At 46.2% G+C, this 12,887-nt stretch overlaps 1 protein-coding gene across 1 annotated transcript in view; it reads right to left on the reverse strand.

Annotated features, from left to right (window-relative positions):
- Dpf3 (double PHD fingers 3) overlaps positions 1 to 12,887 on the reverse strand; it is a 241,535-nt gene that overhangs the window by 54,631 nt on the left and 174,017 nt on the right. Inside the window, exon 9 of the mRNA XM_059279190.1 lies at positions 5,674 to 5,802. Coding sequence (XP_059135173.1) covers positions 5,674 to 5,802 — 129 coding nt within the window. The remainder of the gene's footprint in view (positions 1 to 5,673; positions 5,803 to 12,887) is intronic.

Here is a 12,887-nt window from a genome sequence, read left to right on the forward strand (position 1 = left end):
CTGGGCTCACATTGGCTATACCAGTGGAGGAGGACAGCAGCTACCGGGCCTGACAGGAGAAACTAGTGAAGTAAACCGGACAAGCAGAAGTCACTCTCAGACGCTGTCCTGGGGCTTAGCCTTGTTAGACAACTCTAAACCATTGGTTCCTTATTAGGTGCCCAGGCTAGACTCCTTTTTTTAATAATTTGTTTTAAATATATGCATTTTAAAATATCCCAACTTCAAAGTCTACTATCCCTGATAATTCCAGGACCATGACCCAACTAGACAAGAGTTCAAATGATTGTGTAGACTGAATATATTTTTTATTGACTTGGAATTTCACATTTCATCAGTGAGAGTCATGAGGCTATGAATCCAGTACCCGAATCAAAAGAAGCAAGTCCAGAGGTGGATAGTGGCAGCAAGAGCAGAGACCTACTGGAACCAATGCATGTGAGCATGCAGGAATATAACCACATGGAGGGCTATGGTCCATTCCCTAGGATACAGATTAGGCAGAATATCCCCCAAGTGGGTGGCAGTATCACTTCTGGTCTCTCAAAAATGAGAACATTCAGAGAAGCTTATATCCATCTGAAACAGAAGAGAAGTCCCTCTGTCTCAGGCTCTTAGGAAATCTCCAAGGGGCCATTAGTAGTTTTTTCTGTATGCCTTTATTTTGGCTGAATTCCTTGTTACTTTAGGAGTGGTCTAGTTCAGGGAGATATTCCAAATCTGGTCTGGTGAAGCAGATCTCCTCTGATACTCACAAGTAGCCAGTTGAGTAGGCAACCGGAAGGACCTCGAAATGTGTGCTCATGGAAGCCCCATACCCTGGCCATACTTGCTGGGAATTCAGAATCTTCAAAACAGTCGGGTTGAGTGTCGTGCTTAATCAGAGGTCTTTAATTTGGTTAGTGTTTGTTTGCTAGGTTGCTTGGTTTGTTCTGTATGTGTATGTGTGCATGTGCTCATGCGTACTCCAATGTGTCTTTGTATGCTCACACATGCCAGGGTGCAAATGGAGATGTCAGAAGACAGCTTACAGGAGTCAGTTTTCTCCTTCCACTGTGTGGATCCCACAGATCAAACTCAGGTTGTCAGGCGTAGCTGCAAGCACCCTTGCCCAATAAGCCATCTTGCTGGCCCAGAGATCCTTAATTTAGACTTGGTCCCTTGGCCACGAAACAGGTTCCCAGAGCCCAAAGTTCCACCCTAGACATGCAGTACACTGTTCTCTGCCTCTTTATTCCTACCCAAGCCAACAGACTTCACTTCCACATTTAACCAAGGGAAAAGTCAGCCAAGCATTTCCCCAGCCACTTTCTCTTGCAGTTGAAGCCAAAAGCCAAAGCCAGAAGCCAGAAGCTTGCCATTCATTATACCAAGCCCCTCCCCTACGCCCAAGCCAGATTCAGCCCAGCACCTAGGCCCAGCATGCACACACAGGTCAGACTCTCCATTCACCAACCCCGTACCACAAAAGGGAAACCCAGAAACACAAAAGAGCAAGCTTAGAGGAACTAAAGGAAAGAAGTAAAGAGGTAAAAAAAAAAAAAAAAAAAAAAGGAGGAAAAAAATAAAAACAATGATGGTTTCGCACTCATTGTGAAACAACTCAGCCAGGACATACCTGTTTGAGCAGGGCCTCCCAGCTGTTCTCAGGGACTGCCAATGAGGTGGACAGTCTTCCTTATCCCTGAGGCCTCGGACCAAGTGTTGCTTTGGTTTATTTCAGGAAATGCTATTGGAAAGATAAAACAAAGTGCCTAGCAGGCACTATAAAAAGTAGAAGAAATACAGAAGACGTCATCCTCCAATGGGTGGCTACATGTTTTTACGCAGGGGCGAAGGGAGGGAGATACATTGTGTAGTATCGCTCCTCCTTCCAGGAGCGCCACCTCAGTGGCGCTGCCAGGGCCGAGCCTGTGACTTGCTGACATTCCATTCCTGTGTTCAGATGGACGCTCATCTTTGCCAAGACGAAGGTGAAGGAAACCCAGCAACCAGGAAAAGAAGAGAGGAGCCAAGGGAAGCGGCCACTGCTGTTCAGGGCCAGAGCTGGAGGGAGGCCAAATGTAAGTGGCCCCAGGCTTCTCTGGGATGGCTGCCATTTTCTCACAAGCAGAGAGAAAGATGTAAAGGTCATGGAAGGGTCTGCTCTGCGGAGCCACCAACTCCCATTGAGGAAATTCTACACACACACACACACCCTGTGGCTTGTCTCTAAACAGGATATTACTTCCATTTCCTTGATTCATCCTCTCTCTCTCTCTCTCTCTCTCTCTCTCTCTCTCTCTCTCTCTCTCTCTCTCCTCTCCTCCCCTCTCCTCTCCTCTCCTCTCCCCTCATCTGAATGTAATAATAGCTAGTATATATAAATAATAATTATTAATGTTATTTGTTCTTTGTTTCCAAACCTCATGTTCCTCTTCTCTTGAAAACTGGGGAAATCAACTCTGCTCACATCAAAAAAGATGCCCTCCCCCAGCAGAAAGAAAATCCACCTAACTTCCTATTTCTAGGGAAAATAAATAGCCCACCATGGTGCCATCTCTCCCTGGAGGACTCTTATTCTGCTCTTTTGCTGAATTGTTTTCAGTAGTTTGTGCTTCTGTTGTACCCAGAATAGAAGGCTGCTAGGAGGGGAAGGGACCCGTGGAAGGTAGGAGAAAAAAAGCAAGAATAACGGGAAAAGCCCAAGTCGTCTTTCATTTAAAAATATATATCAGAACTAGAACAGTGACCAGAGTCAGAGGGGGTGGCTAATTGGCCAGACAGTCTGTCCCATGGGCTCAGCAGCTGCCCTTTTTATCTGCTGTGGGTGAACCCCGGCCACTGCGGCGTCCTCGACAGGAGCGAGGCTCTTCCAAATCGTCCTCATCAAAGCCGTAGAAAGTTGAGGTGTCACTTTCTGACGTGGAACCGAATAAGTCCTCCGTGGTACGTGCTGCGGCCGCTGCCTCCTTCTCCTTCCTGCCTTCTCCTCCCAAATGAGCTGACATGTATGATGAATATATCAGCACATGGGTTAAGCAACAGACAGCATTATTAATATTCTTATTACATCATTACAGTGTTATTCCTAACAGCAAGGTAATAAGCCACTGTTACACCAAAAGGGACGAACAGGGTATATCACCTGGTAACTGGGATTTGGGACAAAGCACACATTTCCAGGAAGATGCCACTTCCCAGAAGAGGTCCCATCCCTACCATGATACATGTGTCCACAGCTTCTGACAGCAAGAGATACACGCACGATATCTCCTTTGGTCCGCTCGCACAGAGGCACACACTCACCCAACCCTGCCCCCACACAATGCTTTCGCTTGGTGGTTTTAAAGCCTTGCTGGTATTTCTTTGTAGTTTCAGTTGACGTTTCTTTGAACAATGTTCGTCCGTCACTTTGACAGTCAGCTTTACCAAGGTATTACTGCCAGATAACCCATTCAAGGTGGTTAAGCCTCCGTCCGTTTTATTTTTATTTGTCCCCGCCTCTAATCCCCTTCTTTGACAGCTCTTTCGATCCCACCCTCATGCCGTATAAGTTCATTTGTACTGAAAGCAAGGAACAGTGGAGAATCTAAGTGTTAGTTCAGAAGAGCCTCCCACTTTACCACTGCTTGTAATCTCAGACACTGCAGCCGCTACGTATACCAAGGTCTCAGCTACTCCAGAACGTTCACCCTGTCAGTTCAAACTCAAGACATATCCAAAGGTGAAATGGGCCTTTAAAAAGCCTCGTGAATAGAGTATCCTAAGACCTGTAAAACTCAGGCTTCAATTGTTTCATACTCTATTGGCACCCAATACCATAGTGACTGTCCCTTCCATGCCAGGGTTGGACAAGGCACTTTCTTCCGGGAAACAGAGGCAGTGGGTAGGTAGATGAGCAGGGAATAGCCGCTATTCCAACTCAATAGTCTTCTCTGGAAGGACCCTGGGGAGGCCCCAGAGATATAGTCACCCATCTGACTTAGCAGCCCAACTCGGGGGTTAATGCCAACCTGTATATTAACTATTTTAGGAACATTAGAGTCAGGTGTTAATAAAGGACCCACCAAATTAGTTCCCAGCAATTACAGTGAGAATGCCTTTGGTGCTGTAACTTGACACATGAAGTACATGTCAGACAGAACCAAGGCAAGAAACGCTGAGGGAAAGAGAAGCTTCATGCAGAAAAAAAAAAAAAAAATCCTGCTTCCGATGCCCACGGATCGGTTGAAGTACCTCATCTTGGTGTTGGAGGAAAAGGGTACAATGAGGTTACAGTAAGAACTCTAGCACTGCCTACTCTAACCCACCAAAGCCTGCGGTAATCCACAGCACCCTGCCCAGCACACCACTCTACCAAGCGGCCTTGCTTCTGAGAGAAGAGACGTTGTCTGAATGCTTGATCTTAAAACAAATAAAAAGCACTGGGTTGAAGTTCATTTGTTTAATTGTCTTTTTTAAAAACAGCTAAAAACCAGCGCCATCTACCATAAGGGTCGTTTCTTCTAAGTAAAAAGTTCAGTGTTACATGTCACGTTTGGACCATGAATGAATCGACAGAGTGGCATGAAAGGAACTCCCTGGTAGGGTCCTTGAGAATTAAATGTAAAGGGTCTTATGCAATGGACACTAAGTTGTGTTTCCAATTATTGGTTTATCGCTCAAGGCTGTCTAGAGCCCTAAACAACCTTAGCTTCCAAACACATAGCGCTAAAGGTAAGGTTTAGGACCTGGGAGGGAGAACTGAATCATTGCAGAAGACCAAGACAAGGTCACTTCAGTCCTTCTCTTGGGACTGGGGCTGAAAACAATGCTGGGTTCAAAAGATGAAATGACCTCTCATGCTAGACCCAACCAACCACCCAACCAAAATCTCGCCTGTAGCGGGCCACTGATGAAACTGAAGATAGCATCTGAAATCATCTCTCCTCCCTACCTTGTGCCTTGGGTTAATTATTAAATAGAAAAATTATGTGGGAAGGTGGCACCAACCAACCACGATCAGGCAAAAACAATAATCTATCTACAATTGAAAACCAATCCATAGCCAAGACTCTATTGAACTCATTTTAAGAATGAAGGAACAAGACCAAAAGCCTCTTTTTAATACTTTAGTCTTTGGATACATTGAAGATGAAAAGAGTATGCAGGTTGGTCTCAAGGATGCTTTTGCCCTCATGTGTAGGGAGCTCTGTCCTGTTTCCATGGAAATATGGGATGAGTGGTCAATGGTGCTGGTAGGTTTATGCTGCCATAAAGGGGCCCAGGAATCTGCAAGCCCCACAGATCAGAATGGGGCTGCTTCCCTCATACTTGTGTTTCCACAGAACAAACACAATTTTTGTTACATGTTCGTCTTCCAGCACAGGCTAGCATGTTGCCTGGGATCTCCAGGTATCTCTGCTCTACTGTACTTTGGGCCACAACTACACACACAAAGTAATGTCCACCTCATGGATAGGCCAGACCTTTTCCTTGTCCTTTCCCCTGGGACCCAGAGAATGGGTTTCGGTCCTTTAAGACCCAAAGAGGAAAGACATGAACGTGACCTGCAAACCCCTTTTCCCTCAAAGTCACCACCACCTCCATCCCTTCTCCACTCTCCTCTCCCTCCCCAGCCACGGGGAGACGGCAGAGCAATCCAGATAGAGGATGTCTATGGCACACAGTGCAGGAAGGGGTCACACTCACCAGAGCGTCCACAGTCTGCACAGGACACCAGCTCTTCAGGCCTCCCGCTCTTCTTGTTCATGTTGGAGCCCCCCAAGCAGAAGTCACAGTAGTTGTTGGGAATGACGGTCCCGTCCGGTCCTTTCTGGGCTGTGGAAACATTGAGAAAGAATTCCAGTTTTAGACTTAGATGCTGCGCCTTCTCCTACTGGCGCATAGCAGAGTGTCTTCCAGGAAGAACAGAAAGCTTAGAATGGAAGAGTTGGTTAGAGCTGCCTTTTTTTTTTATTCTTCTGGGTCCAATGATACCCATCTTGCAAATCATTCAGAATCTCATCTTTGCAAGTTTTCCCAGTTCAATGTTTTTTTTTTTATAGAAACCTCATTGCCCCCTCTGATTCCGTCTCTAATAAACTACTCAGAAATGGCATGTGTTATTCGTCAAGTCAAGCTCTGTTAACCCTGCACAGACTCCAAAACATCAGATGGAAATTGTAAACAGTGTTGGCTGGAGGAAGAGGACAGCCAATGCTTTGACCTAGCCTTTGAGAGACAGACACTTCTTCAGTATCTGTGGCTAGTCACTTCTAGACGGCCTGCTGGAGAGAGAGGCTCTTGAGAACTCTTGATAAACATCTTGGAGTGTACACAAAGGTCTGTTCTTAGCCTCAACTCACAGGTTTTAGACTCATTGATCATGGAAAGCAAGTAGGCTAAGTCCATCTGAAGAACCCCAATGCCTGGAATTAGAAGTGGACACAAGTTGACTGGACACTTAGCTCAGTCTCATGTCAGAGATGGACAGAATGATGGGGGAGTGAGCACATGTGTAGGCCTAAGATCTTCACAAATAACTGAACACCATAACTCCATAACCTATCCCTGCTGAATGTCAAAACAAACATTCAGGTGTGACCTCAAAAACAGAGCCCGGTGACAGTACCCATGCCTTTGAGGCCCAAAGTCATTCCCAGTTACTAGGGGCTGGTTGAAAAGCCTAGAATAGGTTCCTTGCATGGGCGAATGCTTCCATTTTCTTATTTCTCTCATCCTGTTGTAGACATTTCTTAGTGATATTCACACACCCTCATTGCCACTAAAAAGAAGAGTCTCTCTGTGGAATCAGCCTTAACCACTAGGGTATCTTCCTCCTTAGCATCCTCCATGTCTGCGGCTATCTTTCATTATTCACTGGCTAACACTAATCAGGGTCCCATAGGGTATAAATCTGTGAAGAGGAAGCAGATATGTGAGCAGAAATACCAGCCAGACAGTAAGTGATAAACGGATTCACCCCCTTTAATATGATTCCCTCTGGCCTTTGCTTCCTCCATGCCTCGCTTTGCCTCCAGGAATAGAAAACTTACCTGGGGAAGGCGGAAGACAAAAGCTAGCAGAATTACATTACAGAGGGTTAATCCATTTATCAGTTGCTATTTGAATTGTTTAATAAGTTTCTAAGTCATTGATTTCCATCTTCAAGCAGGCAGACAATCCTCTGCAAGAAAAGTGTGGGCTCTTTGGGAGAGGCGGAGGAATGGGCCACCCTCTGTGGTCTTCTGAGGTTGGGCTCTCCTTCTGTAGCCACTGGATCTCAAAGACATCTGCAGAGCAAGCAGAGTGGCTTTCCAAATACTCTCCCAAGGCCTGTACATCTGCCAAAATTTTACTCTGCCTATGAAATGTGCTTTGCCCAAGGAGAAATACCAGTCTCCGCCCTTTCTGCCTTTTTCAATTGCCCTCTTCCTCATTTTCAGTACTTTTGGAGAAAATCTAAGCATGTTTAAGAAGCAAGTAAACATAAGGTTTCCTATTCAAAAGATACACTGAAGTCTATCAAGTGGTAAATATGAACTAGAGGTGGGAAAATATTCAATTTCGAAGCAAAGTTTCATGATTGGGTGAACTAGATATAAAGTGTGCAGTGATAACCACATCTGAGTAACTTCCCACATACAGAAAGAGAATCCCATATACGCCATGCCAAGAAGGTCTCAGGGTCCCAGTCTGACTTTCTTCTACACACACACAGACTTCTTGCAATGTCAGGTGTCTTCCCCATTCTCAAAATACTTCTGCCACCAAAAAAATCTGAATGTCTTCAATTGACTGCATCCCCTGATGATATATAAAGATGAAGAGGGAAAATATAGAGAATAATAACTTCCAGACTGTCCTTTACATTATTCACCAAATAGATAGAATAACTTCCAGGCTATTCTTTACATTATTCACTAAATAGGTACAATCAAGAGCTCCAAGTCAGACCTGATGGTTCAGGCCTGTATTCCCAGTTACTTAGGAGGCTGGGGCTAGAGAAGCAGAAGTTCAAGGCTTGCCAAGGGGAGTTAAAGGCCAACCTGGGCAACTCCTGGAACCCTGTCTCAAAATTTAAAATAAAATAGTCAGAAGAGGGCTGGTTATATAGCTCATTAGTAGAGTGCTTGTCTGGAATGCATGGGATTCTAGTTTTAAAGAAGTTTCTGATGTCAGGGTGTCAGAGCAGTGTCCCTACATATACAGGAAGACAAAATGTCTGTATAAGGGAGTGAGGAAGGTAGACTCAGGTATGTACAATGTGACAAGGGAGGTGAGGGGTATGTTGTTGTTTAGCAATGGTCCAGTTTAGAAAGTGACAGTGAGGAAGAGGGGTATAGCTCAGTGGTAGAACGCCATGAGGTGGGGAGAAAGGAGCGAGGGGACGGTAATAGCCATGCTTTAACTTCGGTTGAGGTTCGGAGTGACGGGATCAAAGCCTCCTTCCATCTCAGTAAAATGACAAGGTATGGGCTAAGAGCATGTGCATTGGTTCTCTTACGCTTTTGGATATTCAAGATTGGTTGAAAAGCACAGGTACTTCCATTAACCCTCCCTATTCCCAGCCAGCAATGACTATGCCTTGAGGAGGGCACTATGTTGGTATCACTATTACATCTCTTGATAAATGTGCACACCTGCCTCATACATTCCTTCAGATAGGTTTACCACTGGACCACCTGCATGACTTACATACTGGAAATGGTTACCAACAATTTGTGGGATGAATGGCTTAGAAAAGGTGACAAAGATGTAAACAGGTATCCCACAATGCACCTGGGACCTTCTTCAAGAATCCAGAGCATGGTATCGGCTTTCCCTCTGGCAGAGCAATCTTTTCTCGCTCTTGGTTTTTTTTTGTTGTTGTTGTTTTGTTTTGTTTTTTGACTCTTCAAAGATATGGTCCATGTTCAAACAGATGGACTCACAACCACTCCCAAGTATGCAAGAGTAGGTAGCTGAAGGTCCCGAATCGCTAGAAGAATACTACTGTATGCAACTGTTATGGTTTAAAACAGTATGTATTGAAAGGCTTGGTTTTCAAGGCAGCAGTATTCCAAGGTAGAACTTTAAGGGGAGTGATTGTACTATACAGGTTCTGATCTAATCAGTGATCTAATCCAAATGATAGGTTCAAAATCCATGCAGATAATTGGGAGATAGTGGAACTGTAGAAGGTGGAGGAGCCTTGTTGAAGAAAGTGGGTCACTGGGGGCATGTCTCTGGAGGCATGCCATGGCCCTGGTCCCTTCCTGTTAGGCTACTCTGATTCCCGGCCATCTGAAATGGGCAGCTCTGCCCTGCCATGCTTACCACTATACCTTGCCTGCCATGATGCTCTGCCTCATCATAATCCCGAAAATCCAGAACTGGGCAGGTATGGATTGAAACCTCTGAAACTTGGAACCAAAATCATCAAAAACATCTTTTCTCCTTTGAATTGTTTCTCTGGGGTATTTATCAGAGCAACGAAAGTCTGGCTAACACAACCACTCCAAAAAAGCACAAAACCGTAATTCATTACCTCCTGAGAAGTGATACTAGGTCCTGTACCTACTTAGCTTCTCTGTGGCTCCATGGCTTGCTGAGAAGGATGAGGATCAGGTATCTACTATGATATGGTGGGGCTTCTGCTAAGAGGCCAGACCCATTATTACCTTGCTTCCTTCAGAACCTATGTGAAGGAGGAGTTGTTTGAAGGGTGAGGCAACCAAAATCCAAAAAGATTATGATATTGACTCCAGATCTCAGTTCTAAGAAAAGAGATGGGCTTCATCCCCAGTTGTCTATATCCCCAGAAATTCACACTTCCCAGCCTCCTAGGAGGTCTGGAAGCAAATGCTTTCTGGCCATACCTTGTATAGCAAGCATTTCGTAAATCTCTTTCGAGTCTATTTGATTCACCCAATATATTAATTATAAAGCTTGAGGCAATAAAAAATTATTTTGATTGACCTGATAAAAGCAGAGATTCCTTTTGAACTTCAATTTAATGTCTCTGCCACGGTAATCCATCCAGGGTGAACTCTGTGAAAACACTTCTCCGGCGAACTCCAGAGGCTCTTAAAGAGTGTTAAGTCACAGCTCACACTGTGGCTACATTGGCCTATGGTCTGACCTGCCACAAGAAATTTCCAGGCACCGTACATGAGATCATCATAAAAAGGATTTTACTATAAATAGGGGGCTGGCCCAGACTTTGTAATTGGGATTTAAATGGAGGCTCTGCTTCTGCATATGGGAAATTGAGTCTCACTTTGTAGAATAAGACAATGCCGAGGACAAAATCCCCCGTGGTGTCTTGATGGCAGTGTCCACAATGATGGCTTTACTTCACTGTTGACTGATGTCCATGACTGAGATCATAGAAGGGGTACAAGCAAACTGCCAGGAAAAGAAAGCAAGCCTTGAGAGTTTGGGGATTTACCTGGGGGAGCCGACTCAAGAAAACCTCAACGGAAAAAAACAAATAGAGGTCAGGAGCAAAGTTCATGAAGAAATGCAGGGGGAAGTAACAGAAGTAAGGGGCGGGGGGGTATTCAGATAACTCAAACCAGCAAAAGGAAAAGAAACAGGTGTCTATCCTACATGTCCAACACGTGCTATTTCACTGGTTCAAAGAGTCTAGCTACCACGCTCAGAGGAGTGAGAGCAGGCAGGCAGGCTAGGGACATGCATATGCTAAGGGACTTAGTGATTAAATTATGTCTTATAGCTATGGAAAATAAAGCCCCAAATCCATGACAGGCCTGTCTTTCCCTCATGTTAATGCCATCCCTGCTGCAATGTACCTGTCTTTCACGGACAAAAGGACTGGTGGGACAGTCTGGCCACCATCAGTAACCCCTCTCCTGAGCTCTGGAGAGATGAGAACCATATCCCAGGTGTCCTGGGGAAAGAGGAAGCAGGCCAGAAGTTGATGCCTCTCCTGGCATGCGCACAAAGGCATGGCCTCCCATTCTGAGCAGATGCTCAGGCTGCCTGCCAGGACCTGGTGTGCACAAGCAGGAGGCCATGTTCAATGTCCACTAGCTAGCTTGAGCTCCAGCCTCTGTCCTGCAGCTGTTTTGTCCAGCCTGCTTGGTTGGGGTGTATAGCACCTGAAAAGAAATGGGGAGCCATAAGCAGAGCCCTCCAGGAAAAGATGTGCCTCTCCTAACCCCTCTCCCTTGTTCCCCCACCACCCTCCATGGCTGACAGTTCCTGTGTCCCTCTACAGGTCTGACATGTTTCCATGGCAACTGGAATCCTGGGCTCCAGCAGCCTCTGCTCTTGCCACCTGTTATTACTTCATCTCTCAAGTGTAAAGCATCTTAGCCTGGTACCACTTGGCTGTGCAGGCGCATCTTTAGAAGACAAAGTAAAAAAAGGGGGAGCGGGAAAGAGGGCGTGCGGAAAGGCTGCCCCAGGCTGCCCATAGAAAACACAGTGGACAGGAAAGGCTGGAGGAAGCAGCTTTGGAGACAGCGAGGGTGAGGAGGGAGAGCATCAACCAAATGTGCCTTCCCTTCAGAATCAGTGAGCAGGCCTCAGCTGGAGGCCACATCCACTACCTTCTCCCAGCCTTTAATGAGGGCTGTGGGAGGGGCAGGGGAGCACGCAGAAAACAGGGAAAGGAAGGCAGCGGGGCAGAGATGGAAGCAGCCCGACGTGGAACAGAGCCAGGAGAGGGTTAAAAGTGGTGTGATCAAGACTGTGGAGAAGGCTGGACCAGAGGGCAAGCAGAGCATCAAAGCCTCGATAAATGGCCTTAATTCTCATGCTTGCGCTCACCCGACTCCTTACGTGTTTACTCATATAAATTATCCTCAAGGCCTGCCACCTTTTTCACTGCTTCCCGAGAATTGATGAAAAAATAAATCCCACAGATCCAAGGAATAAAAGTGTTGGGATTCCATTCAGGCTGGCGTGTGGCCACCTCCTAGCAATCAGCCCCTGCTTCTGGGCTCCAGGAAAAAGGCAAACAATGCCTTTCACCCTGGATGCAGAAAGACATAGAGGACCCAGGAGCCCCTCGGGGAAATGGACACCAAGGTCCACTCCCCACGTGACCTTTACCATCAAGAGTCCTCTTCCCCCACTATTTGGCCACCAAGCGCTGAGAACAATGTGAATGGCGGGTAAGGCTGGACAGGGGACAGCAATGTAGAACGGTCGTAGCCCTGAGATTAGTCTGTCTGGAGAAGGGAAGGCCCAGGGCTGATTTAATAAGTCTTCAAGTTTATGGATGAGCCTGATAAATTGCCACACTCTGTATCGTCAAGGACAACGTGAGACAAAGTGAGCCAGAAGGCAGCACACGCCACAGGGAAGCTAGACACGAGGTGCTGAGGAGTTAAAGGCAGGTTTGGAGGCCTGGCATCTCTGAGGAGGCCTCAGCACACAGTGGGGGAGGGGGGGGTCCCTCGGAACCACTGCATACACCTGTCTAGAGCAGGCAGTGTGTTAGAGGACTATTTAATGTCCTTTTCCGTCTATTACTTGAGGATTAGAAGAGTGCAGAAGAAAAGACAGGAGAGGGAATTTATCCCAACCCAAAGGGATGCTGGCTTTCATCCTTTCATGTCTGCGTCTCTTTCCCAATTAGCCAGGAGCTCCCTGAGGGCAGGAGCACTCCCTTTCTTCTCTGTGTTCCTGGCACCTGGCACATGAGATTGTCACCAAGCTGATAGTAAACAATGAGAGGATAGACACAGATTCACAGAGGCCCGGCTTTGTGGAGGGACAATGTGCCAGGCCAGGGTGATCTCCCCATCATCGCCACCTCTGAACTCAGTCTGCAAAACAACTCACATTTTCTGTGCCCAACAGACTAAGAATAGAGTCTTTAAAGAAAAAAGAAAAGGCTGGGCCTTGTGCTTTTTTTTCCTAAGGATCAGGAAAAGACCAAGAGACTAGGAGACCAAAAAACAGCAAAG

This window comes from Peromyscus eremicus, chromosome 14 (genome assembly GCF_949786415.1).
Source record: "Peromyscus eremicus chromosome 14, PerEre_H2_v1, whole genome shotgun sequence".
NCBI classification, from domain to species: domain Eukaryota; kingdom Metazoa; phylum Chordata; class Mammalia; order Rodentia; family Cricetidae; genus Peromyscus; species Peromyscus eremicus.